The sequence below is a fragment of the Lissotriton helveticus genome, chromosome 1_1, assembly GCF_964261635.1.
Source record: "Lissotriton helveticus chromosome 1_1, aLisHel1.1, whole genome shotgun sequence".
NCBI classification, from domain to species: domain Eukaryota; kingdom Metazoa; phylum Chordata; class Amphibia; order Caudata; family Salamandridae; genus Lissotriton; species Lissotriton helveticus.
In genome coordinates, this window is record NC_136057.1 from 1723581517 (window position 1) to 1723597402 (window position 15886).

The 15886-nt window shown below is 43.1% G+C and overlaps 1 protein-coding gene across 1 annotated transcript; it reads right to left on the minus strand.

Annotated features, from left to right (window-relative positions):
- Positions 1-582: 582 nt before the first annotated feature.
- LOC144833194 (keratin, type II cytoskeletal cochleal-like) lies at positions 583-11382 on the minus strand. The gene is made up of 9 exons (XM_078689149.1): positions 10760-11382; positions 10247-10470; positions 6727-6787; positions 6455-6550; positions 4453-4617; positions 3798-3923; positions 3243-3463; positions 2261-2295; positions 583-1480 (listed from the first exon to the last, which is right to left on the minus strand). Exons 1-9 carry the CDS (start codon positions 11291-11293, stop codon positions 1242-1244), a joined length of 1701 nt encoding a protein of 566 aa, XP_078545275.1. The 5' UTR covers positions 11294-11382; the 3' UTR covers positions 583-1241.
- Between the last annotated feature and the right edge of the window lie 4504 nt (positions 11383-15886).

The window sequence follows — 15886 nt, forward strand, 5'->3', positions numbered from 1 at the left end:
TGGTCCAAATAAATGAATACATCCCACATGTACGTCCCGCCTTCATGCCCATAGATTGAGGTCCATAAGCCCTGTAAGTCACTCACTTGGCAGTCTTTGGGCCATTATCACTTGATCAGTCTGCTCATCCATCTGATCCTATAGTTTCAGTAAAAGGGTTTTAGTATTTTTACATCTGATATAAAAGGGGGTTTCCGACATTTGTTTTGACCTATATGAAATACTTTGAAATATGAGATGTTTAGGTTTTCAGTTTGAGTTTTATCTTCAGTATTTTTAAGTATGTAACTCCAGTTGTTCGTTCAATGTACAGTGTGTTTCTCTCCAATGTAAGTTTATTACATCACTTTCAGTTTTTATCACTTTGTGAGTTGGAAATGACTTTACGTTTAACACTAAGCAACGAGGGACCTACAGAGTACTCTCTTCCTTGTCCAATATAGACTTATTTATAAGACTAATACTTCCTGCTTGAGAACATGAAAAGAGTCTACCGATAAGGTAGTCATCGATTGATAATAACCAAATCACTCAGTAACAACAATTTGTAAATAATGGAAATAACATAACGAACAAGAGGTATATTGTACAGATGTAGTTTATTGGATGAAGGTAACTCCACGCTACATAGTTAATACGTCTCATCTGTAAAAATCAGCTGTGAACCTTTGTTCAGGCCTTGACCAGCTTTATTTATGGGTAATCTACTCTTCATTAAACTTCGGGTGTGCAGTTCTGCATTAACAAATGACCGTTTTTATTTACCACAATACCGATAGTAAAACATTCAGGTGTAAAAAACATAACGGGTTGAGTCTTTGGACTGAAATACTTTCCATTTATAATCTGACTTCTGTTTTGAAATAGAATCCATGTGTAGTGACTTTCCTTGATTTCACTTAAAGCACATGATTACTTGTCTGGTGATCTGATATGAGCAAATTGTTAGTGTCCCTCTGAGAGGAATGTTTCTCTTCTGATGCCCTCGGGGAGGTGGGTAAACTCTGACAAGGTTTATGCATAACATATAAACTATACCATCTCAGTGGGCTTGTGGCAACCCCTCTAGATATGTCCAGAAACATATTTCCTAACAGCAATGATATATCAAAGCAATCTTGAAACACAGTATGGACATTGCCGGACATACAACAATACAGTATTGTGCCTCATTGGAGTTTCTGGCTGAGGGTGTTGTTTTCTGCAGCGAAGAAAAGCTTTTCTTTCATATATCACAGGTTCTAGCGACGGGCAGCTTGAAGGCTTCGAGAGTAGCCACTCATTCCTCCTCCAGAGATCTGAACCCCTCCAAAACCACCTCCTGCGCCAAAACTGTGTGCTTGCGCGCTTCCAAAACCACCTCCTGCTCCAAAGCTTTGTCCTTGTCCACCTCCAAAACCACCTCCTGCTCCAAAACCTCCGCTCCCTGAGCCAGAGCCATATCCAGAGCCACCTCCACTTGCACCGCCACTAACCATAGCTGTAAAAAAATAGAGAAAAACAAGATCCCACATTTAATTAGACTATTTTGCTTCGCGGATGAAGTTTACACCTGCATGTTTTCTATGTATTTGCTTTAATTGTAAGTGTGAGCTTTTTCTAGCGCTGTGTGGTGACACAAACAAACTAGATATTTATTAATGCTTACTACTATCAAGCATTGCGCTCTGCTTAAAGATTAAATTAAGAACATGCTAAAACCAGCAATTTTAAATTCTTTGTGGGTCTCACGTGAGTACCTCGGAGAAGTGCTGGTAATTTATCATGCCGGATAAATTACGAATCCACTAGATTCTAAATTAATCTGGTGCAATAAATTCTACCAAATGTAAGTAAATGGGAACAGACATTCAGATTTTGGTACATACTGCACCAAAATCCACAGGCTCTGGTAAATACTGTCCATTTTCCCTGATAGAATTCCTGTAGGTTTCATCTGTTAAAATATATTGGAGAGTGTGGACTTTATCGCACCCGGTAATTACTGGTTGCTATAAACTTTAAAATCTTCAAATTCTGACCCCTGTGCATGATTCGTAATTTTAAAATGCTTTTCTACATTGCGGCTACAGCTAGTTTATTCTATGTCTTTTTAGAATATATTTCTAGCCAATGCACCTTCTGAAATCGGGAAAGAGCCACTGGTGTTCGGAAAGTTCTCACCAGACAGACCTACATTTTGTTATACTTAATTTTTATATTCAATTAAAGCAAATAACATTTTTAATGAAAAAATGTGTGGATTAATTGGTCTACTTACTCATAGTGCATGTACTGGCAATCGCACCATCCATTCTGTAAGGAAACATATAACATGTAAGAAAATGGTGCTAAAAAAACTTAAAGCAAAGTGTCCCACCCTTTCCATTACAACTTTTCTTAGTAAGCAAGCTGGTCAATATGAAGAGACTGGTATATATTCCACTGCATCTAAAACATCACGCAACATATGTTCGGTCCATTAGATTGGGATTTGTATGCACAGTGTTCGCACTAAAAATATAAACAGTAGAGGATCATTTACAATATATTTGTATCAAGATTCGTACGTGGTCGAGGAACAATGGGAGAAGTAAATCCAAGGCTAAAAGCATGGGTCATAAGTATAAATGTGGTTCGAAACTGGTGTTGTATGTTATGTCATGTACAAAACATTACGTATGTTGTGTTATGCTATGTTACGTTACATTAAGCTACATTACCCTTCGCTATGCGACGTTACATTACGTCATGCTATGCTAACTGAGGTTTGTATCTATATTGGTTTATTGTGCATGGAAGATGTGCTGGTTAACTTTGACTCTCCACACCAACTAACAATCAGCTTATTTGGATACTACTGACTGACCATCCTTCTTTATTTATATGGTCTGCCAAGCTATTTGGCAACTACAGGCCCCTATTGATTAAAAAAAAGAAGAATTACTGAAAATGCAAGCACACAGTAATCACTGACTGTCCTCAGGTTGAAATCAATCGTGTCTGAAATAAGCATTGTCATGCCCTTTCCTACCATAGGCTAAAATACGAGGGAGCACCTGTCACATTTATAATTTACCTGTTTGTATTTGGAAGGTTTGTCTGACAAAGACTACAGAAATAGCTCGCCATTGAAAACCAAAACATACAAATCTGCTTAGTGAGAAGCTGAGATGAGTTTAAGATGAAACAATTAAGAATGATTGGTTTGGATTATGCTTATTCTTATCATCCACTCTCTATTCAAAGTATACAACACCGACCTGCCCTCCTCTCCTTCCAGCAGGGTCCTGTAGGTGGCGATCTCAATGTCCAGGGCCAGTTTGACACTCATCAGCTCCTGGTACTCGCGCAATTGACGTGCCATGTCCTCCTTTGCTTTCTGCAGGGCGGCTTCCAGTTCACTTAGTTTCAATCTGGCATCGCTCAGGGCAAGTTCACCTTTTTCCTCAGCCTCAGCGATAGAGGTCTGAAGATTGGCACACTGTAAACAAATATGGGACAATGCTTTTAATAGGCATGCTTGGCATTGTCCTGCATAATTCTGCTTATGCTCACGTAATCATGTGATAAGATTATAAAACGTCTCATTCCAGGCTTGCCAGTGATACAAGGTATTCCACTTGATAGTGGAAATTATGATTTTTAAAATAAAACAATAGAGTCTATTAGAAGACACACCATCCCATTGTACATTACAATAATTCACAAAATATCAAACATTCATCTGCTGATACTTTTGAATTTTTATAGGTCAAATCATCACGAATTCTATTACTCCTTGATAGAACTAACGTCCTTACTAGAGCGAGATGTACCTGTTTTTTCACATTTTCGATCTCGGACTTCAGTCTCTGGATCATGCGGGTCAGTTCTGAGATCTCATTTTTGGTGCTTTTAAGAGTGTCTCCTTGTGTACCTGCACTCTTCTGCAGCTCATCATACTAAAAGAACAAAAGAAGTTTGTTAAAATAACTTCTGCAGAAAACTGCGAATGAGCATGTCACGTGCCTCAACTCTGGGAAGGCTTTTAAGTATATTATGGTGGTAGCATTGACAGAGATGTGGGGGACCGATTTACAAACCCCTTGCAATAACTTTACGCCGCTGTTGCATCACTTCTGAGACACAGCAGCATCGTAAAAAATGCACAACGTTGCGGCATATTTACAACATGGCGCATCTAGGGAGATGCATCACGTTGTAAAGCCCTGCGCTACATTATACCTGCCTCAGGTGTAATGTATGCAGGGTGGGCGTTCTGATGTAAGAAAGCCTCGTAAAAGTGACGCAGTGAAATCTACAAGAAATCTCCGAAGGGATTCTAGAAGTGCCTTTAGACAATCGAACCACAATGTGAAACTGTTGAGCAAGGGAGAGGTCCTTTTCTTATCAGGAGTGGATAATATAAGTGAGTACTAATATTCCTTTCTGTGATACGAATGAAAACACACTGAGGTTTGCAGTGCTCACCCTAAGTTGAAATCCTTTTTCGGCCTCTGCTTTACTCCTTTCTGCAATCTCTTCATATTGAGCCTTGACTTCTGCAATGATGCTGTTGAGATCCAGGGCTCGGTTGTTGTCCATTGAGAGAATTACTGAGGTGTCTGCGATAGAACTTTGCACCTGAGCGAGTTCCTGTAAGTCAAGCAACACACAAGCCATGACTTTCAATCCTCCCCATTGTGGTTCAGTCTACTCATGCTTTAATCCGTTTTTGTGCCGTAAATGCTTTAAAATCATCTTCATATTTAAAACGCTCCTCAATCGAGTTGGTTTCTTGAATCTTTTGAAGAACACATCAGAGATGTACAAATATTTTCCTGTATTTATTGAAACTGTATGGTTCATTTTTACACTGAAATTAAACTACAGCTTGTTTGCCAGAGCATTGCACTATGCATTTTGGTTATTAGGGCATCTAAATATGCGTTTAGTTACATGGAAAAGACGTACTGATATCAAATTAGAAAATAAAATGGCAGCAATCACATAAATGGCAGTTACATTAAAGGATGTGTATATATGATCGAAAGTAGAGTGGGGGACAATGATTGCGTCAATATGACAGTGTATTATGGTTAGTGCCTCATCAGAAGGTAAGCCTCTTTGTTGCTTTCTTCGATGTGAATGGTCATTGTTTAGGCTCTCGCCAATGAACAGCTGCGCCAATATGACATAAAAATTGAAACCTTCATCAAGACATTAACATTTTCGAGAAGCTTTTTCATGAGACTGATTTCTACTAGAACAGGACAGTATGTATCGGAGGGTTGGTCTAGGCCTTTATTAGCAAATAATATGATTCTGGAAAACACTTAACAGCTCTGTGGAAAGCAATGATTGCTTCTTTGGTTTACATAATTGTTTAATCAATGTCGAGAAAGGGAAAACAATTAGCAACTGGTTTAGAATGCGATGAGCTGGCAGGCCAATTGGAATGCTCCCTTTGAGGGTGATAGCTACAGGTGTAGGCCCGCTCCGGGCGTAATCCTGGGCTGACAGCTCGCCACCCTCTTACTTATTTTTTTAATTCTGGAATAAGGGCTTCTGAGTAGTGGCCCAACACCTTCTAGAGGTGGTCTCCCTACAACTGTACGATCCCCCATCCCTTCTCTAAAGGAGAAAGTAAACCCTGACAACGTTTATAAAGTAAACAAAAATTAACCACAAGGAGATTTTAATTTTTCATATAGCCATTTAGACTTACTTTCCCTTTAGTGGAGGAAAGAGAGGAGCTAACAAAGTGCAATACAGAGACTGGCTTTTGCCTAAGGAAGCTTCTTCTGTCTCTCGGGACAGAAGCCGATAACAAAGAAAGGGAGCAAGAGCTGTGCTCCTGCTGTTTCTCCCATCAAACACGGTGATGTAACTTCACCGCTCGGTGGAGAGGGAGGGTGTCCTAATAGTCTTGATAACCTCATTAGAAGGGCAATATTAATTGTTAATTGCATTCCCCTCACAATTACGAGGAGGGTAAGGAATAGCCATTATTGTGTGGAGATGCAGATAATAAGGCTTAAATAGCATCTTGCAAAGAATGCTTAGACTAAAATAGCAAATCACAAAGTTTAGAATGTTGGCTTTAACATTCTTGCTTACCTGCATTCTAGATGTAAAGCCAGTGTAAAAACAGGGACAAGATACAGAGAAATATGGAAGCCTTGTGGGTCTTGCTTTGCTGGGTGTTATTTAAATAATGCATACTAATAGACTCAATGCCCATATGCTATTGTTTGTTAGCCGCTGAGGATCATCATTTTCCCTCATTGTACATTGTCAGCTTCAGCTCTGGCTTCTTATTTAAGTGTGGAAAATTAAAAGGAGGGAACATCCTCACATTAGGATAATAACCACTGTTAACACCCTAGGCAGATCATAATGAAACTCATTGATTACATCAGAGAATGTCAAAAAAGCTGGATCCTGGAAAGGGCACCAATACCTTTTTAAGTAATAGTAATATTATAATTACCGTCTCATACAGACTTCTCAAGAAGTTGATCTCATCAGTTAGTGCATCAACCTTAGCCTCAAGTTCCACCTTATTCATGTATGCTGCATCCACGTCCTGAAAATTGTTCAGATATTGAAACATTGATACATGTTATTAGCTGGTGTTGATTTAAACATAGCAGTATTTGTCCGACAGCTCTCAGTTCTTTACATTAAATACTACCAGAGGAAGTTTGGGTCAATAATTACATAATGGTAAATTTAAACAGGGCCTCAAACCCAGATTATTACCTTTTTAAGCACCACAAAGTCATTTTCTGCAACTGTGCGCCTGTTAATTTCTTCTTCATATCTGTTTTATGGGAGAAAGGGTAGCGTGTTGATAGATCTATTACTACATTAGAGGTTGCATAAAAAGTATTTCAATGTTACGAGGTTTTGACAATTGGACTGGCTAAATGTAATTTGAAAAGCACTGTTTGAAAATGCGTTTGCAGCATATTATTCAAAAGGGCACCTTCAGTGCCCTTCTTAAAGTTGTCTTGGCCAACGTTATTGGAATAAGCTGCTTTCAAATGTACCATTTGCCATAACATCTGCCTCAACTCCCCTTTTCCTTTTTCTACAGGCACCTTGCACATCCTGAGCACAAAGAGCACTCTGTTTTTCTACGTAGTTTTTCTCCCTCTTGTGTGATGCCTGCGGCCTTGTTCATCTAGCAGAATAAGTCTGTCAGTACCGCTCCAAATAACGTCAATTCCTTTTTTTACACCAAAATCAGGAGCACTCTTACAAACTTTTTACTGTATCCCCCTTTTTGACGAGCCGCATCTCTCAGCTGACTTACTTCAGACTGCACCCTCTTCTGGGAACTTCCCCACCCCTAAATCTATAAGCATCTTGTTTGCCCCCTTCTAACGCCTTCTGCAACAAATCATGAAACCCCTTGTTCTCCTCCAAAGGCTCCTCACTTGTATATGGGCTGTCTAAACATTCCCTCTATTCTGACATTTAGGCTAAATGCTTCAAGTACCCATTGACAATGTCACTCCCCAAGAAGATACAGATGAAGCCTTCTGTCCCTATAACGGGCTCACAATGCCCCTTTCTATGATTTTGAACTAACAATCAACCTCTCTTTTAAGCACGCACTGCGGCCCTCCAGTGAGGCTTTTGTAAACCCTTCTGAAACACTTCTCGCTGAAATGTCAATACCTATGTCCATCACAACGCACCTCATCTATCTTTAGTCTTCTCGCCATCTCGTGCCTTTGACACTGGCAATCACAACACGCTGTTGCTAATTGTTATGCCCCTAGATACTGTGGGGCCTAACTTTGACCAGCTCTCCTCACATCTTTCATTCTGAATATTCTCTCTCACAGGTGTGGCTCTATTTCCTTGTCCATGACCCCTTCTGGCCGAAGATCCCCAAGGCGTTGCCTTGGTTCCCACTACTCTTCTCCAAATTCCTTGATGACATCATCTTTTTCAGTTTTTACTTCCACCTCCATGCTGAAGACACTCAAAATTTTTTCCCCTTGGCCCCTGTCCTGGCCCCTGAGTCCCTATCCTGAATTTCTATCTGTCCATACACATTGGCCACTGGATGATACCATATTATCTGTGCAGAACGCCTCAGAAATGGAGATCGACTGTTTAAACTCCCATCATCCTTACTGCTAATATCCCCTTACTCTGTCTGGATACCCTTAGCTCTACCCTCTCTGATAGAAACGTGGCATGCTCTCCATTTCTAGCATGCCATTGGAATTATTAATCCATATCATGGCCACAACAGTTGAATTGAATCCACTCTATATCTGGAAAATCACCCCCATCTTCCACTACAAATTGTCAAAGCTCTCATAAACACCTTAATTACCCAGCTATAGTATAAGAGCCTTCTCATCGGATTTATGTGTCATTGCCATAACTATTCATGTGCTCTGTTCCCTGAATCTCATTTATCATTCTTTCATCTATTGAGCACCCATATTGGCAGACCCCTCCAATTGAAATATGCATTTCATCTTGCCTAACGTAAACCAAAGCTGTCCTAATTAAGTCATCCTGTCTGCAATGAAGACAAAGCTTAACGCACACCCTGCCTTTTCCCCATCTCCAGCCTCACCCACTACAAATATGGGAATATCCACATGCTGTACTACAAGCGTGTCCAATGTTGGCCCAGAGATGCCACTTCCATGCCTGAAAGCCCTCCACACAGTTGTCTTCCTTTACACACCTCTATGTAACCTAACGTACATATCTCTCACACGGTGCCATAATATGCCATCTTACACAACAGATGTGGCCTTCACAGAAGGCACCATGACTTCACTTCACCTGTGCACATCTCTCCGTCCCAAAAGGCACTGTCCATGATTGTCCACCTCACCTAATGTCCCCTCCCTAACAGAAGGCCCCATCATTCGTCAGCTCACCCATCACACCCTTTCATTGTAGGAGGCTACATGACCCCTTACCTTAACCCACACGCCTTTCCCTCACAAAGACACATAACACTCCACCCCACACAACACATCCTTCTGTCTTATAATGCACCATGACTCTACTCAATTCAATTCATTCTTCTCTCGCAGAAAGCGATGCGAATCTTCACCTCACCCTAAACAACCTGCCCTCACAACAGGCACAATGGCAGTTCAATTCCCATGAAAATATACAATTTTAAAATTCTCTAAAAACACAATCTCTGTCACTATCTCATTTTATCAGTCTCTGGCAGAAGGTACTAAAACCAGTGGCACAACACACAATGATAGCCCCTACTGCAGAATGTGATGAGGAGCCCCGAGACTCCATGTCTTATAGATTTCAGTGGGTTTCTGATGAATGGCCCCCCCTTGAAGGATTGAGGCCCCCCTTGAGGGATTGGAAACCCACCCTTGTACCGCCCCCCCCTCCCCCCTCCCTCCCCATGTGCCGCAGGGCTGCAGGAACCTTCATTACGCTGCTGACTAAAGTTCCAGTGTGCTTTTAATAGTTCCTCAGAGGAGATAGTACTCATCCCCGTTCTTCCAAATACCCTTTTTACCAATGTCATTAATAATTCCAAGTCGCTGCTTCACCTAATTTTACCAGTGCCTCACCGAGGACACATTGCTCCACATCCTCCTCTACCGTGCAGTCCTTGATTCAGTCCTGGACATTAAGCAAGAATTTCTTGCCCGCTCTCATTGCCAGTTCACACTCACTCTTGCACTCATGCTCATGTTTTCTCAATACAAAGAGTGATCATGCGTATTGCAGTTTGTATTGTGCATTTTTCTGTGGTAATTTATTAGTGTGGCCCCGCACTTCTCACTCTGTGCTGCACTTACTCAGTACAGCTACATATAGGTATAATATTTTTCTGCATCCCTTTGGAGATGCTGCGTGTGCTACAGTATGAACTTTCATGAAATTGCATTACAAGAAAACCCTTAATTATCGCCATTTTATATGTCACGTTTTTGACGAAGCAAACAATGCTTATTTGTTGCCTGGTTTGTAAACTCTTTGTATTGCTGTGGTGGTGGTGGATGCCAGTAAAATACATGATGTGGTCTAATTGATTGGTAAACATAAGGTAAAGACCAATAGTTACACAATTCAACCTTCATAAATAGTCATTATACCATTGACATGTAGTAATGTAGACACTGACAAAACATCCTCTCACACCATTTCATCCATCGAAAATAATCACCACTCTGTAATATTCACAAACGTTGCTTTACAATTGGCATTATGAGTCTGTTCAGTGCCCAGCCCTGTGTTTGGGCAGATTGCGCGGCACTCTTACTTGTTCTTGAAGTCTTCCACCATGCCCTGCATGTTCCTCAGCTCCCCGTCCAGGCGGCCCTTGTCACTGTTCAGGCCCTCCAGCTGCCGCCTCAGGTTGCCGATATAAGCCTCGAAGAGGGGCTCGATGCTGCTCTTACGGGACCCGCTCGCAGTTCCTCCCTGCTCCTGCAGGAGGCTCCACTTGGTCTCCAGCACCTTGTTCTGTTGCTCCAAGAACCGAACCTGCGACCCAATGCACACGATTGAAAACACTCACATGGCTTGTCAATTAGACAGAGCACCACAAACAACCAAGACACGTTTGCTGGCTAACACAGCTAAGGGTTCAAGGACTGGCAGCAGATAAAACAGCCTCCTGACACGATAGAAGCAGAACACAATGGAATGTCTGGAAACATTACTAAATTAAAAGGATAGGACGAATGTAAACCATACCGAGTACACTTCTGTGTTTGTTGAACTATTAAAACAGCAATAGTTGATCAAATATAGGTTAAAGAACAGGCCTTACCTTGTCGATGAAAGATGCGAATTTGTTGTTGAGAGTCTTGATTTGTTCCCGCTCCTGTACTTTTTGTTCTGAAATACTGGGGTCGATGCTAATATCCAAGGGAACCAAGAGGTTTTGGTCGACATGAACTTGTTCGATTCTTGCTGGTGCACCACCACCAAACCCTGCTCCCCCACCAAACCCTGATCCACCACCAAACCCTGATCCACCACCAAACCCTGCTCCACCACCAAACCCTGCTCCACCACCAGAACGGCCGCCAAAGCCTGCTCCACCACCGGATCCCCCACCGAATCCACCGCCGAATCCACCACCTCCTGACATACCACCATAGCTCCCCCCGCCCATGCTAGACCCCGAGCTTGCTCTGGTTCCCCCACCAAAGGAAATGCTTCGGGTGCCTCCTAGATGGACACTCATGCTGCTGTTCATGCCCCGCGCACCACCACCGCCTCCTGAAGACCGAGACACTCGACTGCCTGAGGAGCCCTGGCCACCGAAGGACCGCGCACTGAAGCTTTGGTTAAATTGCATTGTGGAGCTTGAGCGCGAACTGACTGAAACAGAGAAGTGAGGAAAAAGCAAGAAAGGGAGTGAAGCGTGAAGGAGAGCGAGTGAACCCCCTCTAATGGACGAGCTCACCTGCACCCTTTTTATCTTGTAAATGGGCAGGGCTTGCTTGACCTTGGTGCAGCAAAAGCTCAGTTTTCACTTGGGCTATGTTTGCCCTCGAGCCATCTTTCACCTCTCACCTTTTCAGCATACCTTCGTAAAAGAAAAAAAAGCCATGTCTTTTTGTCCTGTCCCGAAATGTAGCTGAAGGGTTTTCTGAAATATCTTCTTTAGCTCAAATGTTAAAAAGCACAGGTTGAAACTTGTTGGTGTTTCTCATACCTTGTCCACTGGGGATGAAAAATGTAGAACAGCCACATGCCAGGACAGCTGAATTCCAGGCTATTCCGTTTCCAATACTGTCTCACTCTATTAAAGCTTGACTTTACCAGAGTCTGAATGAAGTCTAGCATTTCTCTAGTCCAGCAGCACCCCAGTGCAGACTCCTTTCAGTTCAGTGTAGTCATTCCAGCAGAATGTATTTGCTGTACAGGCTCATCCTGCACACTTTGACTCAAGAGCAACCATTCTCTTTTAAGTGCAACCTCACTCCAATGGAGCATCACCCCATTACTGCCCAACTCCAATATAGCCTTACTCTGCTCCAATCTTTCACCAGATAACCCCAATGCATTCGCAGCAACGCTTCAGCACCACTTATCCTAAATTTAAACCGGTTGCAGTGTAGACTCATTCCAGTAAATGACACTCTAGCACAATGTAACTGCAGTACAGCCTTACCCATTTAAAGTCGTTTAAATTGCAATCTCATTCCAGAAGAGATGTCTGGTCAGTTTCTTGGGACCTGTACAACTCAAGGTTAGTTGGGTAATCCTTATAACAACTTTTGCCAATGGTCCTGGAATTGTACAAACCAAATACTACTGCAAGCTCCCTGACATGTTAAGATCATCCATTATAGGCTTTGACATTTAAGTAACGGCTTACATTCCGATGTTGGTGTTTAGAAGGCTAGTTTAGGTAACATAATTATTATTAAAAATAGATAGATTGTTGAAGCACTGCTTACGTATTATAAAAAAAAAATACAACTGGTATTATATAAAATAAACGTGCGGTTTCACATTTGGTCTGGCCACGCAGCTGGAAATTTATTATTTTGCTTCTCTAACTCATGTATCACCCTGACCGACTAGAACTAGTTCAAATTTTCAGCCAGCACATAAAAAGTAATTTCTGGCTTATTTGTACTGAATGCAAGGTTATGCACTTGGATTTAAATTGTGATCCACAAGGAAAAAGGTCTGCATGGGGAAACATGCTGTAAAAGGGGAGACATCATACCAACTGGCCTTCAAGTCCGCAACGAACCAGCAATTTTCGTGGACGATTCGAAATGTAACCCCTTGGGCGCGGCCGCGATTCCTCGCCTGTGCGGCACTTTTATTGAGTGGGCGGGTTCATGACGGCCCCCAGCCATCATCAGCGCACGCCCACTGTGGTGCATGACGGCTGGGGGCCGTCATCAGCATGGAAGGGGTTAAGGAAGGCTTTAGCTTTGTGGCTAACAACTGCTCACGCCACTGGATGGTGTTGGGGGTTGAAACTGCTCTAGAACAAGTTGAGAAACTTATTAAGGAAATAAGGGACCTAAGACAGGAGATAAGTGGGGACTCAGCAATCGCGAATGCTAAGGAGACACTTGAACGACTTGAGAAGACACTAAAAGATTTTGACGTGGAGACACAAGCCCAAAAATTGGATAAACTTGCAAAGGATCTACCACTTCCCTATTTCTTCCCTGTGTCACTCCCCACACCCATGAGCACTATTTTTCAAGAAAAGGCACAACTACTCATTTAATGCTTTGAATGACAATTGCATCTAATGCGGATTGATTGCAAATTACATTCTCATATTTGAATTGTTTTTGGACTTTTGGTGATCTGTCTTTTTGTGTTATGCTCACATTTTTATGTATATTTGAATGTTTTTTCAACCACTCCGACCACCTGTATAATCGTACCGTAAAAGGGGAGACAGCAGCTTCTTCCTACCAGTAACCTTCTCGAGCACCTTATAACCTTAGCGACTTCATTCATGCAGAAGGGCCCCCAACCTAGGTTTTCCACCTCACATGCACTATGAGGCAATCCCATTAGTGAGGTGCAGCCAGTAAGGCGTAAGGCTGGCATGGGGATGGAGGTCACTGACTCCAACAGTACCATTGTGGAAGGTTCCCAAAAACCAAAACATCCCAGAAAGGAAAGCAATTAGTAAGGATCTCATGACGATACCAGGGGTCCGACCACCAACAGCTTGTCGGTGGCAGTCTGACCGCTGAAAGCCCTTCGGGCCTACCGCCATATTACAATACTGGCGGTCAGGCCCACTGCTGTCAGATGCAATACCACCGCCTCCACCACAACTAAAGATCCAGACAGTGTGGTGGTCGGAGAAGCATCCAGGAATAGCCGCGGTGCCGAGGGAGGCAACACTATCAGGATTGTGATATCCCTTTTTGACAGCCTATTCATGGCCGGAACCCCTCCATAAACATGTTGTCCGAAAGGGATTGGGGGCCTCCAATAGGGCCCCCGGCCATTGTACCCCCTGAAAAAATGTCCCTGGGGCACATGTAGTGCCCTCCTTCTGCTGCACTTACGTCTGTGCACCGTGTGCCATGCAAAACACTGTGCATGGCACACGGTGCACGGACATGCAGGAGGTGCTGTACAGCAGCGGCATGTGTTGCAGCACTTTTCCATGGCTGCAGCATGCCATTGCCGTGGTACTGCTGACTTGAGACCGCCAACCTGAGAGCAGTATAATCGTAATACAACTGTCAGACCCACCTCATGGTTGTCAATGGCTGTTAGGGGTCTGACCATCAGCATCGTAATGAGGCCCTACAACTCCCACAGACTACACCTACAACCAAGAAAGTACATCAATGAAAAATGTGAATTGGAAATGTGCCAAATATTATTCTAATGCATGCTATGGGCTTGTGATTCCAAAAAATTATATTGTAATTATTGTTGTAAAGGAACACAACCACCCTCCTAATGTGACAGAAATAGAAGTAAATGAGGTCTTGCAGTATATAAGAGAGGCAAGCACAGGGGTGGGGCTAAGTCATCCAAGATGGTGAATGCATCTTGATAGTGCTCCGCCAACCAGCCCAAAAATGTTTAACCATCTACGCCTAAAAGTTGGCTTAATGGTGGCTTATTATTGGAGGTGGTCCCTGGGGGAAAGTTACTTGTACCGTAATGCCCTGTCGCTGGCCCCTTGGCTGTCCCGACCGACACTGGCGAGCCCACAGATGGTAGGAAGACTGACGATCTAGTAGAGGCCTTGCAGCCCTGACTTGATCAGGAACCGCTCTCAAGCAGGCTATGGAACCACAGACAGCCGCGAATGAGAGATGCCGGCAGCTGTACTGACCCACTAAACTGTGGGGGTGTGAGAACCCCAGAGCTCATGTCCCAAGTGGGTAGCGAGAGCCCCGACATCAGGGACCCATGGGGGCAGTTCCCCAAGCTGCAGCCCCGGATTTGGGGGAGATATGGTGGAGATCCAGTGGTGGGAGACGGCCGGGGGTAGCAAGGACCCCCCAGACATTGGAATCCCCCCTATCCGGCGGTATAAACTTGGAACCGTTTTGACTTTATTCATGTTTTAGTACTCTATAAATGCTTTACACATTTCTCTAAGTAAGCGCTATCTGCCCTTTGCCATAGCTGCAAGGGGATTGAGCTCAGGTTAATATAATGACCTTAACAGTTCACCCTGGCAAGGATTGAGATTAATAGTTAAGATGGGTTTTCACCCCAATTAATAATGCAGTGTCAGAATGGTCTTTCAAGCAAAAGCCTTCTTTCAGTAGAGGTTCACCTCATTACAATCATGACAGACTTCCACCACCCTATTTAATGGCCAATGCCCGTACGTGCAGCAGACGAGTACTGATGGTGTGCCTAAGGCAAGCCCGTCTGCGCCCGTCAGCGCAACGACAGCGCCCAGGGCCAGTCAAGCTGCCCAATTGAAATTGGCAGTGGGTGAAAGGATCTCTATTTCAGGTGAGTCCTTAAGAGCACTCTGGGGTCCTTTCTGTTTATCACAAGGCAGTATAGCAACATCTTGTCGCCGGGAATTTGTTTGTGACACATGTGGCTTCAGGCCGATATTAAATCTTCCTGATAGAAATCTGCCTAGTCAAGTATCAGGGTCCCTCTGTTTTCAGGCTGCCCCTATTGATCACTTAGGTAGCATCATGTTGATGTGTTTGATTTGATTTTGCCCACAGTGCCCTCTATTGCCGGGGCCCAGCTATCTGCAAAAGCCGTTCTCTTTTTATGTCCCTGCGAGACAGCTGCGCTCTTCCTCCCAATTTCTGGTTCAGATCCCCCAGTTCTTGCGTCAAAGGCTTGGTGGCAACAACAGACAGATAGATAGATAGATAGATAGCTTGATAGATAGATAGATAGATAGATAGATAGATAGATAGATAGATAGATAGATAGATAGATAGATAGATAGATAGATAGA

Coding starts and splice junctions, on each gene's coding strand:
- LOC144833194 (XM_078689149.1), bottom strand. CDS start 11,293: ATGCAATTTAACCAAAGCTTCAGTGCGCGGTCCTTCGGTGGCCAGGGC. Junction 10,471..10,759: donor TCGCATCTTTCATCGACAAG/GTAAGGCCTGTT, acceptor ATTGGGTCGCAG/GTTCGGTTCTTGGAGCAACA. Junction 6,551..6,726: donor ACTTTGTGGTGCTTAAAAAG/GTAATAATCTGG, acceptor AACAATTTTCAG/GACGTGGATGCAGCATACAT.